Source organism: Girardinichthys multiradiatus, chromosome 19 (genome assembly GCF_021462225.1).
Source record: "Girardinichthys multiradiatus isolate DD_20200921_A chromosome 19, DD_fGirMul_XY1, whole genome shotgun sequence".
Lineage (NCBI taxonomy): Eukaryota > Metazoa > Chordata > Actinopteri > Cyprinodontiformes > Goodeidae > Girardinichthys > Girardinichthys multiradiatus.
In genome coordinates, this window is record NC_061811.1 from 32,295,560 (window position 1) to 32,310,746 (window position 15,187).

General features: G+C 45.0%; 1 protein-coding gene across 2 annotated transcripts in view; it reads left to right on the plus strand.

Moving 5' to 3' along the window:
• capn3a (calpain 3a, (p94)) overlaps positions 1-15,187 on the plus strand; it is a 35,042-nt gene that overhangs the window by 8,122 nt on the left and 11,733 nt on the right. For both annotated transcript variants that reach the window (XM_047346235.1, XM_047346236.1), the window contains exons 5-12: positions 2,706-2,874; positions 3,055-3,138; positions 3,375-3,469; positions 3,590-3,667; positions 5,291-5,451; positions 6,913-7,082; positions 9,098-9,109; positions 9,245-9,453. In XM_047346235.1, the coding sequence (XP_047202191.1) occupies positions 2,706-2,874; positions 3,055-3,138; positions 3,375-3,469; positions 3,590-3,667; positions 5,291-5,451; positions 6,913-7,082; positions 9,098-9,109; positions 9,245-9,453 (978 nt within the window). The remainder of the gene's footprint in view (positions 1-2,705; positions 2,875-3,054; positions 3,139-3,374; positions 3,470-3,589; positions 3,668-5,290; positions 5,452-6,912; positions 7,083-9,097; positions 9,110-9,244; positions 9,454-15,187) is intronic.

The window sequence follows — 15,187 nt, forward strand, 5'->3', positions numbered from 1 at the left end:
AGGACCGGTGACAAAGGGCAGCCCTGCCGGAGTCCAACATGCACCGGGAACAGGTCCGACTTAGTGCCGGCAATGCGGACCAAACTCCTGCTCCGCTCGTACAGGGACCGGATGGCCCCTAGTAATGGACCCCCGATTCCATACTCCTGGAGCACCCCCCACAAGGCATCACGAGGGACACAGTCGAATGCCTTCTCCAGGTCCACAAAACACATTTGAACCGGTTGGGCAAACTCCCATGAACCCTCGAGCACCCTGTAGAGGGTATAGAGCTGGTCCAGTGTTCCACGGCCGGGACGAAAACCACACTGCTCCTCCTGAAGCCGAGGTTCGACTATCGGTCAGACTCTCCTCTCCAATACCCTGGCGTAGGCCTTACCAGGGAGGCTGAGGAGTGTGATCCCCCTGTAGTTGGAACACACCCTCCGGTCCCCCTTCATAAGAAGGGGGACCACCACCCCAGTCTGCCAGTCCAGAGGCACTGTCCCCGACCGCCACGCAATGTTGAAGAGACGTGTCAACCATGACAGCCCTACAACATCCAGAGACTTGAGGTACTCAGGGCGGATCTCATCCACCCCCGAAGCCTTGCCACCGCGGAGCTTTTTAACCACCTCGTTGACTTCAGCCTGGGTGATGAAAGAGTCCGACCCCGAGTCCCCAGCCTCTGTTTCCACCACGGAATGCGTGATGGCAGGATTGAGGAGATCCTCGAAGTACTCCTTCCACCGCCCGATAATGTCCTCAGTCGAGGTCAGCAGTCTCCCGCCCCCACTATAAACAGTGTTGGTGAAGCACTGCTTTCCCCTCCTGAGGCGACGGACGGTTTGCCAGAATCGCTTCGAGGCCAACCGGTAGTCCTTCTCCATGGCCTCACCGAACTCCTCCCAGGCCCGTGTTTTTGCCTCTGCCACAGCCCGGGCCGCAGCACGCTTGGCCTCACGGTACCCGTCAGACACCTCAGGAGTCCCACAAGCCAACCACAGCCGATAGGACTCCTTCTTCAGCTTAACAGCATCCCTTACTGCCGGTGTCCACCACCGGGTTCTGGGATTGCCGCCGCGACAAGTACCGCAGACCTTACGGCCACAGCTACGGGCAGCAGCATCGACAATAGATGCGGAGAACATGGTCCACTCGGACTCTATGTCTCCAACATCCCCCGGGATCTGGTCGAAGCTCTCCCGGAGGTGGGAGTTGAATAAATCCCTGGCCGAGGGCTCCGCCAGACGTTCCCAGCAGACCCTCACTATGCGCTTGGGCTTGGGCCTGCCAAGTCTGACTGGCTTTCTCCTCCTCCAGCGGATCCAACTCACCACCAGGTGATGATCAGTGGACAGCTCAGCCCCTCTCTTCACCCGAGTGTCCAAAACATGCGGCCGAAGGTCTGATGATACGACAACAAAGTTGATCATCGACCTCCTGCCTAGGGTGTCCTGGTGCTTAGTCCAATGATGGACACCCTTATGTTTGAACATGGTGTTCGTTATGGACAATCCGTGACTAGCACAGAAGTCCAATAACAAAACACCACTCGGATTCAGATCGGGGAGGCCATTCCTCCCGATCACGCCTCTCCAGGTGTCAATGTCGTTCCCCACGTGGGCGTTGAAGTCCCCCAGCAGAATAATGGAGTCCCCGGGAGGGGCACTATCTAGCACCCCCAACAGGGACGCCAAGAAGGCCGGGTACTCTGCACTGCCACTTGGCCCGTAGGCTGAAATGATAGTCAGAGACGTCTCCCCAACCCGAAGGCGCAGGGATACGACCCTCTCATCCACTGGGGTAAACCCCAACATGAGACGGCTGAGCTGGGGGGCAACAAGCAAACCCACACCAGCCCGCCGCCTCTCCCCATGGGCCACTCCAGAGTAGAACAGAGTCCAACCCCTCTCAAGGAGATGGGTTCCAGAGCCCACGCTGTGCGTGGAGGCAAGCCCGACTATTTCTAGTCGATATCTCTCGACCTCCCGCACAAGCTCAGGCTCCTTCCCCCCCAGCGAGGTGACATTCCACGTCCCTAGAGCCAGCCTAAGCATCCGGGGATCGGGCCGCTCAGGTCTCCACCTCCGTCCGCCACCCAATCCTATTTGCACCGGTCCCTCACGGTTCCCCCTGCAGGTGGTGGGCCCACTGGGGGATGGCCTCGCGTCTGTCGTTCGGGCTTGGCCCGGCCGGGTCCCGCGAGGAGCAACCCGGCCACCAGTCGCTCTCCGACGAGTCCCGACCCCAGGCCTGGCTCCAGGGTGGGACCCCGGCTCCGCCGTACCGGGCGACGTCACGTGCCTCGATATTTTGTTCTTCATGAGGGATTCTTGTTTTGGATGTTTTGCTACATAAAACTAAGCCTCTGTCAGGTCAGGTCTTACAAACCATTCTCAACAGCATCAAGGTTGTGTTGTTGGCGAGATAAAGAGTGTTAGAGTTGGAGAACAAAGGAGACAACGACTTCTGTTTGCGTAGGGCTGGGCCCCACGTCTGTTGTCTTTTCTTATTTGCTTAAAGGCATAATTAGAAGTGTGTATTCATCCAGAACCCACGAGGGCCTGATCCAATACTACGTGTGGCAGTGAATCCACTTAAAGGGAACTAGCCTTTTGGCTAATTCGGCTACATTTACATTTAACATCATTTACAGATTAATGTACAATGTGATTTTAAAATAAGTGTCAGAAAAAATGTCTCTTACCTATTTCTTTGTCCAGGCTGCATGGCTCTTATGAGGCCCTGAAGGGTGGGAACACCACGGAAGCCATGGAGGATTTCACTGGTGGAGTCACAGAGTTTTACGAGATGAAGGAAGCTCCAAAAGAGCTATATAAGATCATGAAGAAAGCCCTGCAGAGAGGGACACTCATGGGCTGCTCCATTGATGTGAGATATTAGTTATCTCAGTGCGACTAAAAGATTACAGCTAAATGTGTTATTTAAAATGTGATGCAAGAGTTTTGCTGAAATCTAGCTAGGATTCTCCTGTAGCTTTATAATGCTCACTGAGAATGATGTCTGTGGTTTCTTGGTTTCTTCGTGTTTTTGTTCGATGTTTGACTTTAGTCCCTGGTTCCTGCTCGCTTTGAAACTCGCACAGTGACGGGACTTGTGAAGGGTCATGCCTACTCCGTGACAGCGGTGGACGAGGTAAAGCCAGCATCTCAACTCGAACATGTTCTCATGTTCTATTCCACAGCGACTTATTCCCTTTTTTAATCTTTTGTGCACTCTACACAGTTATAAGGCCAGTGGAAGTAGGGTGACCAACTTGGACTCTAAAGTGCTACATAAATATGAACAGAACAGAAAAAAATAAGTAGGGCAGCTTGAGAGGGCAGCTTTAAATATATCAACACTATTTTCACTTCGGTGTGTCACTACAGTGTAAACCCTCCCAGCACAAGGACGCTAAAGTTCGTCTGGTGCGTCTCAGGAATCCATGGGGTCAGGTGGAATGGAACGGTCCCTGGAGTGACAAGTCAGGATTTCTTTTGTTTGTTTAAAACATTCCTTACACTTTTTTCTTCAGCCTCACAGATATACAGTATATCACTTATTTAGGAGTTCACATCTTTTCTTGTTTATTGTCTTCCAACAGCTCCAAAGAGTGGGCCACACTCTCTAAGGCTGAAAAAGAGAAATTGCAGCACCAAAGCGCAGAGGATGGAGAATTCTGGTAAGGCTCGTTTGATAAACACCATATTGTATTTGGGAGGGTTAGATGAGTCGGCCCTGTTTGAACGCCAGGTTTTTCTCCCTTCATACATACATCCTGTACAATTCAACTGAAAAGCAAAAAAATTATTGAGGGGACATATGAAAGGGTCAATAACCTTAACTGTGTAAACTGATACTTGGTTGAAGCACCTTTCAGTTTAATTGCAGCATTTAGTCTTTGTTGCGAAGAGTCTATCAACATTCTACATCTTGAATTGGCAGCTAAAGATCTCTAAGCCTGCTGCAGACCCCATTTTATTTCTGTCAGATTTGGTTCTCCAAGATTAGAGTTTTCCTACAGGTGAACTAAAATTGTTTGGTTTGGATGTGTGCTTGGCCTCACTGTCATCTAGAAATATTAAACCCTCTTTATCTTCTGCTTTCAAGGAGAAACCTGAAGGTTTTAGGGCATATCTCCCTTGCCTTTAGAACTGCCTATAATTTCGTTCACCTTGACAAAACAACAGGTACACCTGAAGAAAATCAGCCCCATAGCATGATGCTGCCAACAGCGTGTTTTACTGAGGGTGATGTGTTTTTTTGCCAAACATATAGTTGGAGCCAAATTAATTAGTTTTTGGTATTTTTTACATTGGTGTTGTGTTGTGTAAGCACTTTATTGCCACATTATTGAGGCCTGTGAAGGTTTGGTAGTTTACTCTGTTGTGAGATATTCCCACACTCTCCTTTTCACGGCAGCGGGCTGCAAGAGTGTAGGGTAGATTGACCACAGTAACAACAATCGTATTATCCTGTGTACTTCTCTTGCAAAGATGGGACGACTAAAGTGGGTTTTGTGTTGCACATTGTTAAGACATGGAATAAAACTAAGAAAGACAGACGTTCGATGTTTGTGCGTGTCATGAGTTTTCTCCCTGGTTTAGCCTGCTGCAGCTTAGGAAACATGAACATTTGTATGAGGTGCTATGAGGTTGAAGTAATCCCCATAGCATGGTGCCTCCAGCACCATGTTTCAGCTTGGGTATGTTGCTCTCCTGGTGATGTTTAATGTTGTGTTTGTGCCTCTTTTCATTTCAAGTCTAGTTTTTGAAATGTCACTGTTGTCCCCAATTTTCTCTAGTTACTGATGCCTGTTTTCACTGGGCCATTATGTGTGTATATATAAAATGCTTTTGATTTTGTGTCTGTTCTGACTGATGCATTTGTACAATGAGATCTGTTTAATCTTTTGTAACTTCTCTGCAAATGACTTTAGCTAAATGAGCTAAATGATCAGGAATATATTGGTAGGATAACTTAACTTTATTTCAGGTTAATCAGATTTACTATAATTGATAGCTGGTGTGAACTAAAGAGTATCAAGTGCTGGAACTGGATCGAATGGGGCTTCAGCCAAGTATTAGTTTATGTTGTTGCACGTTTTTTATATTTCTGTTTCCCTCTAACATACTGACATACTGAGTTGTTAGTGATATTTTTCACATAGATTTTTTTTCTCTGTATTTTTCTGACCATTTTTTTTATTACAAAAACGTGGAAAATTGCCAACTTTTCTAAATTCTGTCCCCATCACATCTGCCTTTCATAAATGTTGTCCATTGTACTGTCTGATGTCCTTCAGGATGTCATTTGAGGACTTCAAGAAGAATTACACTAAGATTGAGATATGTAACCTAACACCTGATGCCCTTGAGGACGATAAGATCCACAAGTGGACAGTTTCTGTGAACGAGGGCCGCTGGGTGAGAGGCTGCTCTGCCGGAGGCTGCAGGAACTATCCAGGTGCACTAATGGACTGCTTTCTAATACATACACTGCCTGACCACAAAAAAAGGCGCCACCTGGATTTAACTAAGCAAATAGGTACGAGCCTCCCATTGGATAATTATTGCATGGGCGATTATGTTTCAGCTGGCAACAAGTTATTTAACCCCAACTGGTGCAATGAGTTGCTTCTCATTTCTCAAACAACCATGTCGAAAGACACATCCTGTGGTCGTGAAAAAGATGTCAGTCTGTTTTAGGGTCAAATCATTAGCATGCATCAAGCAGAGAAAACATATAAGGAGATTACAGAAACTACCAAAATTGGGTTAAGAATTGTCCAACGCATTATTAAAAACTGAAAGGACAGTGTGGACCCATCATCTTTGAGGAAGAAATGTGGCCGGAAAAAAATCCTGAATGATCGTGATCAGCGATCACTTAAACATTTGGTGAAATCAAATTGAAGAAAAACAACAGTAGAACTCCAGGCTATGTTTAATAGTGAAAGTAAGAGCATTTCCACACGCACAATGCAAAGGGAACTCAAGGGATTGAGACTGAACAGCTGTGTAGCCTTAAGAAAACCACTAATCAGTGAGGCTAACTGGATAAAAAGGCTTTAGTTTGCTAGGGAGCATAAAGATTGGACTCTGGAGCAATGGAAGAAGGTTATATGGTCTGATGAGTCCAGATTTACCCTGTTCCAGAGTGATGGGAGCATCAGGGTTAGAAGAGAGGCAGGTGAAGTGATGCACCCATCATGCCTAGTGCCTACTGTACAAGCCTGTAGGAGCAGTGCTATGATCTGAGGTTGCTGCAGTTGGTCAGGTCTGGGTTCAGCAACAGTATGTGTTCAAAGAATGAAGTCAGCTGACTACCTGAATATACTGAATGACCAGATTATTCCATCAATGCATTTTTTCTTCCCTGATGGCACGGGCATATTACAAGATGACAATACCAGGATTCATCGGGGTTGAATTGTGAAAGAGTGGTTCAGGGAACATGAGACATCATTCTCACACATAGATTGGCAACCACAGAGTCCAGACCTTAACCCCATTGAGAATCTTTGGGATGTGCTGGAGAAGGCTTTGCACAGCAGTCAGCCATCATCAATGCAAGATCTTGGTGAAAAATTAATGCAACACCGGGTGGAAATAAATCTTGTGACATTGCAGAAGCTTATAGAAACAATGCCATAACGAATGCATGCCAAAATCAAAGCTAAAGGTGGTCCAACAAAATATTAGTGTGTGTGAGCTTTGTTTTTTGGTGGCGACTTTTTTTGTAGCCAGGCAGTATATAAAAAAGCTTTTTATTAATCAAAAATGTCTACTCTTATCTGCCACTTTACCAAAACACTGAGAGAGCTTAATTGAATGGCTTTAAAAGGATAACATAGGTCCAACAAGAAGCATTGTTTCATGTGAATGTGAGAACATTTGAAATATTCATTCTGCATGTGTCCTGCAGACACCTTCTGGACCAACCCTCAGTACCGACTTCGCCTGCTGGAGGAGGATGACGATCCGGATGATAATGAGGTGGTCTGCACCTTCGTGGTGTCCCTGATGCAAAAGAACCGTCGAAAAGAGCGAAAGATGGGGGCCAACCTCTTTACCATCGGATTCGCCATTTATGAGGTCTTCACTTAGATCCTTACTGCTGAATGAGACCATTTAGGATACGAACCCACCCATCCCCAGATAAATTTCAAAATGTTTTAAAATGTATAAGAAACTGAAATCCCTGTTTATTTGTAGATTTCGAATCCAAAGTTAGTAGACAAAAATACAAAATAATTTTCAAATTTAGAAATATTTTGACCAAACAGTGTCTTTCTGTTTGTCCAAACTACTGTTTATTACCAGCAAACCGCCCTTGTATTCATACAGACTAACCTTTGGCTTGGAAGAACGATTTCTTTCTTTCTTTCTTTCTTTCTTTCTTTCTTTCTTTCTTTCTTTCTTTCTTTCTTTCTTTCGATTCAGTCCACTGTAGAGGTATCTGCCATAAATTTATACCGAAGTTTTGCACGTACACCAAAATCGGTTGAAAAACACTAGATTGTTGTTGGCCTATGGAGTTAAATTTGTCTCAATATTATTCAATCAAACAAAAAACTAATCTCAATCAAAAAAAAACTAATCTCAATCAAAAAAATAATATTCAATCAAAAAAAAACTAATCTCAATCAAAAAATATTAAGTGGTGATCAAAACTTTCAGAGTTGTAACGATTTTTTTTTTTTAAATAGAATATTTTATTTCGGGGAGAAACTGGAATAAGCAGTAGAAAATGACTGACAGACTGACTTTTTTTGATTAAAATGACTCATTTTTTCTCACAAAGAAAAAAGTTATTTGCAAAACATAAACTTTTATTTGCGCATGCCAAAAATCTTTGGTTACAAGTCTCGCTTTTTTGGTTTTGACGCTCTCTGTTTTTGGTTGAACTCAACGAATTTTGAGTTCTGGAAACATGAACAACCTGGGCGGGGCCTAAAGACGAACGCTGTAAGACGTTTCCCTATTGGTTAGCGCTGACTAAAGCCGCAGACTCTGATTCCCCGCATCTCTGAACTTCTGCTCGAACTGCAGGGCTTGCAGCGTCGCTTCAGTGAGGAGACATCAACTCTACAGAAGAAAACTGCGGTCAAGTGAGCCGACAGTCAGAAATACGCGGTGACGTCAGCCGACACCAGCTCTCTCTTAAAGATTAGCGTAGCGCATACAAGGTTCATTACAGTAATGGAGCAGAAAGGACGCCGATCCTGGCAACGGTTGAGAAAATAAGAGGAAAACAGAAAAGTAACCTACAGAACATTTATATTAATTACATTTTTACAACTTTCACATTCATGTTTTATGTAAAATAATAAATATTTAATATTTTACTGTACAGTTTTGGAAAAATATCTTGTCAAAATACCTCAAAATGCTCAACCATTATATGCATTTGTCCCACTTTCAGGAATTTATTTCTCCAAAACCATGAGAGGTGACAACACAATCTCTTCAGATTATATTAGAGGGTCATCTATATTATAACCAGAATTAGTATTTCATACTTTCACTGTAGGTTTCTGGAGAAATACTCTTCGTGAGAAAAAATGAGTCAGTTTAATCAAAATAAGTTTTATCAATTTCATCATTTTCTACTGCTCATTCCAGTTTCTCCCCAAAATAAAATATTCCATAAAAATAAAAAAATAAATCGTTACAACTCTGAAAGTTTTGATCACAACTTAATATTTTTTGATTGAGATTAGTTTTTTTTGATTGATTGAATATTATTTTTTTGATTGAGATCAGGTTTTTTTTGATTGAGATTAGTTTTTTGTTTGATTGAATAATATTGAGACAAATTTAACTCCATAGTTGGCAAGATTGTTTAAAATAATACCACAAAAATATATGCATCTTGTTTTAATTATTTTATTTCAATTAGATTTATCAAGATCAATCTATTTAACTTTATTAGCTCTGTCCTTTTCATCTGCAATGGATAATTTAAGCCCTTTCATATATTTTCCTATGCTCATTAAAACAATGAAAGTAGGCATCGATAGAAAGGGATTAGAAATTCCTTTTTTAACCGTTAGCAGCTAAAAAGTTGCCATTTCAGCAATACTGATGTTGCTTGTATGTTTCCACAGGTGCCAAAGGAGGTGAGGAAGGCGTCAACAAAACATTCATGCACAAGCTGCTAACAGTTGTATCCTGCCTTTGTTTTTATCGTCATCATCTATCATCAACAGGATTATTATCTAATCTTTACCTGTCTCTTTGACTCCCTCCTGCAGATGCACGGAAACAAGCAGCACATGCAGAAAGATTTCTTCTTGTTCAACTCCTCCAAGGCCCGCTCCAAGTCCTACATCAACCTCCGGGAGGTGACGCAGCGCTTCCGCCTGAGCCCCGGCGAGTACGTCATTGTGCCTTCCACGTACGAGCCGCACCAGGAGGGAGAGTTCATCCTGCGAGTCTTCTCTGAAAAGAGGAACACCTCTGAGTGAGTGGGTGCTGTGATGTGGGCAAACTGGTCTGTAAATGGGCAAAGGGGGTAAATACTTTACCCTCAGAGCATCATAGATATATAGTTAGATATGCTTTTTGATATTTTATGATATTTGTTTTTACATGTTTCTGAGAAGGGCTGGGTATTGCTGGAGGAGAAAATGTATCAGAACCAAATTGTTTCTTTTACTGAAGTGTTCCTAAAATGTTGCTACAGGCTTTGGTTAAAATACAACAGGGTTATATTACAAAAGCTACAAATTTACCATCACTTCACAGCTTTTTTCATAGGGATCAGTTTTATTGGAAGAGTGCAGACTCAAATTTCAGGAGATGTGGCTCTTTTTAGAGCCACATTCTCTTTTGGAGAATTTGTTCCGTCATGTCGCAGAAAGACATAAGGCTGTAGTTTGTTCTTTTTAATAAATATTGATAATTTCATATCCGACCTTATTTCATCAAACATAAAAGGGAAAGAGTCATGAACAATGTCCTGTTAAATGTAGAAACGCACCGATCAGGCTAATCCTGGCCGATACAGATTTCCGCTTTTGTTTTGAGGTCTGAGCTGCCGATTCCCATATCCACTAATTTAGAGCTTTTTCCTAAGGAGTACAGCTTAAGGCATGAAAGAGAACATTTGCAGGTTCTTCGATTGAGATTGTAAATCTTAATCTAACAGAAAATGAAGGAATTACAAGATTATCCCCATTTATGCATCTAAACACGAAACCATAAAAACCTTTATCTGGTTTTTTTTACTCAATTGCTTTAAAAGGAAATTTGGACACAGCTCTGTTGCAGGTTTTTCTTCTGCATTTTTATTTAACTCCAGTTAAACTCTAACAAGTCAAGCCTTTTCCCAATGATCATAAGTGAAGTCTTGAAAAAAGTACAGATGCATTTCCAACAATACCCAGTCCTACCTTCTGTACGTTACCCTGCCAGTAGCAGTTTTGATGTTTTGTGTTGTTGGGTTTTAACCAACTGTTGGGTGCGACAAAGAGCACCAAGAGCGAACGATTTTAATGGAAGTTTGATTTGTAGAACTGGAAGAAATCGGCCCCAGTTCGAAGCTGTTATGGAATCTTTTGTAGGACAAGCAACTTCCGATTTGGCTGTGATCCGGTAAACTTTCTAATGACTTCGTACTGGAAGATCTAGCCTCAGTGAACCACCAGCATTACCCTGCTACCCTGGAGGATGAAACAGGAAGCAGAGCCAGAAGGCGCTCTGATGGAGCAGGATGTGGACGTGAATCAGGGCTGTGTGATAGATACACAGAATCAGCTTCATCTCATACACTCTCAGTTCTTTACAGTTACATTAGTGTAGAGCCCCGGTCAAAGGTTTACATACACACATCATATCTATGGTTGTTGATTTAATTTGGAACATTTAACGATAGATTACAGCTGTTTTCCTTTAAGGGTGGATGGATTACAAAACATAATGTCGATGTTTTTTAAAGACAAGGACTGGGTGAACATATTTGACTTTGTTGTGGATTTTCTTTAGTCCACACTTGGTCAGGATTATGCATTCAGCCATATACCCCAAATTTAGTTCAAGGGAAATCTATTAAAATATTAGGGTGGGTGTGTGTATATGAGCCTGTATGCATACATGTATAATTTTGACCCTGTGCAGATTAGAGAAAATAAATTCAAACACGTGAGCCCAATTCTAGTTTATAAAAATCAACTTCAGTCGTCATTGAAGTTGTATGTTGCATAATAATTTTCAACCCTGGAAAAAGAACTGTTCAAATGAATCATTAAAAGCCTAAACTAAACGTGACATTCATGCCCATCATGAGCGTATGTAGACAGCTACTAACGTAAAGTTATGCATATAACTACTGTTCCCTGAAGGAGAGTAATGAAGTACAACACATGAGTATGGGATATCACGCCCCACGTGTCCTGGATGAAGCCGCTTTTAATCACGCCTCCTAGGCAAATGATGTGATGACGACAGGTGACAGGCCCCGCCTGCACTATATACCTGTCCGTCATTGTCGTCATTACTCAGTTCGATAGCCGCTATTCACCAAGCCCGCTGAGCAGCGGGGCAGCCATGTGTTGTACTTCGTTACTCTCCTTCAGTGAACAGTAGTTATATGTATAACTTTGCGTTCCCTTTCAGTCGATTCACTCAGTACAACACGTTTATGGGACATATATAAACGCCCCGGAGAACAGCCATCAAACCTGGATCATGCACTGGATGCTAGTGCAGCACTTCAGACCCAGCAGAAAGAACAGAGTGAGCCACAGAAGGGGTTGTCACATCCAAACGCTAAAACTTTACAAATGTGTGCGGCGAAGACCAGCTGGCTGCAGCACAAATGTCACTCATGGGCACCCCTCTAAATAGGGCCCAGGAGGTCGCTATGCCCCTGGTGGAGTGGTGAAGTGAGCTCTCACACCACGTGGCATTGGGAGACCCCTGATGTGTAACCTCCTTTGTTCCTCAGATGCAAAAGGAGATGGACAAAAACTAGAAAGCTCCATAGTCATGGAGCTGTAGTCCGAAGGTATAACCTTAGGAAGATAAGCTGCATTAGGTCGCAAGGTGACCTTGGAACCATCAGGTGAAAAGTGTATGCAGGTAGGATTTACAGAGAAAGCATGGAGATCTCCAACCTGTTTTGCAGTTGTCAGAGCAAGAAGCAGAGCAACCTTATATGAAAGGAACGTCACATCTACTGACTCCAAAGGTTCAAATGGAGGGTCACAAAGAGCTTCTAGTACCAATGTGAGATCCCAGGAATGAAAACTGGGTTTAATCACAGGTCTGAGTCTACAAACCCCCTTTAAGATGCGTACAGCCAGAGGATGAGCACCTGGTGTGACTCTATTAAAACCAATATGGCAGGCAGAAATGGCAGCCAAGTAGACCTTAATGGTGGAAAAGGAAAGACCTTTATCCAGCAGTTCCTGCAAAAACGTTAAAACGTCTACCATTGAGCACTGAAATGGAACAATGTGCTTGTCCTCACACCACTGCTCAAAAGCCCGCCATTTATAAGCGTATAGAGGATGCTCTTGCATTCTGGATTGTTGCCATCACATCATGCGGGAGGCCTTTGGCAAATAAGCTGGACCTCTCAGCAGGTAGGCTTGCAGCTTCCACAGCTCTGGGTGTGGATGAAATATCTCCCCCCCTGCCTGAGTGAGGAAATCCCAGCGAACGGGGAGTTGCCACGGCTCTGCTGCCAGCAGGCTGATTATCTCAGAATACCATGACTTTGCAGGCCAACGGGGGTGCTACCAAAATTAGGGACAGACCCTGTTTGCGCACCCTCTCTAGTACAGGTAGTATCATTTCCACTGGGGGGAATGTATACAGGAGTACATTGGGCCATGGATGGGCCAGGGCATCCACTCAGAGTGGAGCATCCTGATCTGTTATGGAAAAGAACAGAGGACAATGGGTGTTGGCTCTGGTGGCAAAGATCTACTGTTGCTGTCCCAAACAGACACCATATCTGTGCCACCACAGAGGGGTGAAGCCTCCACTCTCTCACCCGAGGTCCGCCTGTGGAGAGCAAATCTGCACCTAGATTCAGTTGTCCCGGGACATGAGTAGCTCTGATAGACAGAAAGTGTATGCTGCACCACTGCAAGAGGGAGTGTGATAGCTTCAGGAGAGGAAGTGAACGAGTCCTTCCCTGTCTGTTTATGTATGAAATAACAGTGGTGTTGTCTGTCCTGACCAGAACATGTTGGTTTAACAGAACCTTGCAAAAATGTTTCAAAGCCAGCAGAACTGCTAAGACCAGGTAGTTTATGTGGAGTTTGGATTGTACTGGTGTCCAAACCCCCATCATCGCCACACCATCGCACAACGCCCCCCGCACCCTCAGGGAGGCATCCGTGGATACCACCTTGCGAAAGGTTACTCTCCCTATTGGCGAACCTCGGCACAACAGTCCGGGTTCCCGCCAAGGGCTGAGAGCCGACATACAGGCAGTGGTTATCGTTATCTTTCTGCTGTGGTGACGCCATGCACACAACCAGTCAGAGCGTGTCCAGCGCTGGAACAGGCGCATCTTCAGTAGACCAAGCTGTACTACTGCAATCATAGATGCCATCATACCCATCAGTTGTAAGTTAGTCTGGAAACGCAGTTTGTGTCCCAACTGAAACTGAGCGAGGCAGCAGTGAAACGTGGCCACTCTGTGGTCAGAAAGACGTGCCCTGCTTGTCAGGGAGCATATTTTCAGACCCAGAAATGAAAATTGCTGACTTGGGATCAGCGAGCTTTTCTGAGAGTTTACCAAAGATCCTGGGGCCTGAATGTGTGACAGAACCCGAGACAGCTGCACTGTCGCCTGCTCTCTGGAACTGGCTATTAAAGCCCAGTCGTCCAGATAAGTTAAAATGCGGAAGCCTGTTTCTCTGAGGGGTGCTAGCGCTGCCTCTACACATTTTGTAAAGGTGCGAGGCGCTAGAGACAGACCGCAAGGCAGTACGAGGTACTCGTATGCCTTGCCCTCGAAGGTGAATCTCAGAAACTGTCTGTGGTCCGGGTGTATCGCTACGTGAAAGTAAACGTCTGTCAGGTCGATCGTGGTGAACCATTTGTCCGGGCTGATAGCACTCAGAAGCTGCTTGAGTGATTGATTTTGAACTTGTATGTTTGGAGGTATTTGTTCAGAACTCTCAAGTCCAGGATTGGACGAAGCCCGTCCCCTTTTTTCGGAACAACAAAATAATGGCTGTACCAACCTCTGTTCATCTCCGACTCGGGAACCGCATGGGTAGCTCCTTTTGCCAACAATGTATTTATTTCCTCTCTCAGACCTTCTGCTGCTTGGGCCATTACCGCCGTGTTTACCACTCCAATAAAGCGCGGTGGTCTCCGGCGAAACTAAACGGTAAGCCATAGCATCGGTCCTCTTCACCCGAGGTGGATTTGGGTCTCACATCTTGCCTGGGGATGATACAGCGCAGTGCTTCGGTCTGCTTTTTCTTCAGCTCGAATTTCGCCTGTATGGCATCGAGAGATTGCCCAAACAGCCAGTCGGCTACCACCGGTTCATCCAGCTAGACGGCTCTATCCCTATCCAGGATGTCAGAGAGCGTCAGCCACAGGTGCCTTTGTGCAACCACCGTTGATGCCATCCGTCTGCCCAGGGACAGCCCTGCACAGCGGGATACACGGAGGATGTAGTCAGCGGTGATTTTCAACTCATTCAAGAGCGACATCAAAAGGCTCTCCGGCGGTGTTGCGGCTCCAAGCTCCGCCAAGCGCATACCTTGGTATGTTTGCACTATGGTAATGGATCTCGGGCATGAGCGGTGGTCGCTTGAGCCCTGTAGATGTTTTCCTATTAAGCAGCGGAGAACCTACATTGCTTAGACGGAAGCGATGTTGGACCACCCACACTATGATTTTGGGACGGGGCCAGATATGCTGCCAAAGACTGTTCCAGAGGCGGAATATTCACCAGTCCGGCTTTTTCGGCGCCTTCCAGGTCCAGATATTGTCATAACCTGGCACCGTGACGTGGGTAGATAGTGGCTTTTTCCACGTAGACGTCAACTCAGAAACAAAGTCTGGGAACATGGGTAGATGGTGCTTAACCACGGCCGGCTCCGAGGGGAGATAAAACCCGGCGAACCGCGATGGCTTCTTCGCAGGAGGTGGGGAGGGCCATTCCACGTCCAGGGTATCCGCTGCACGACGGCAAAGAGAGAAAAAAGACATGTCGCCCGGGT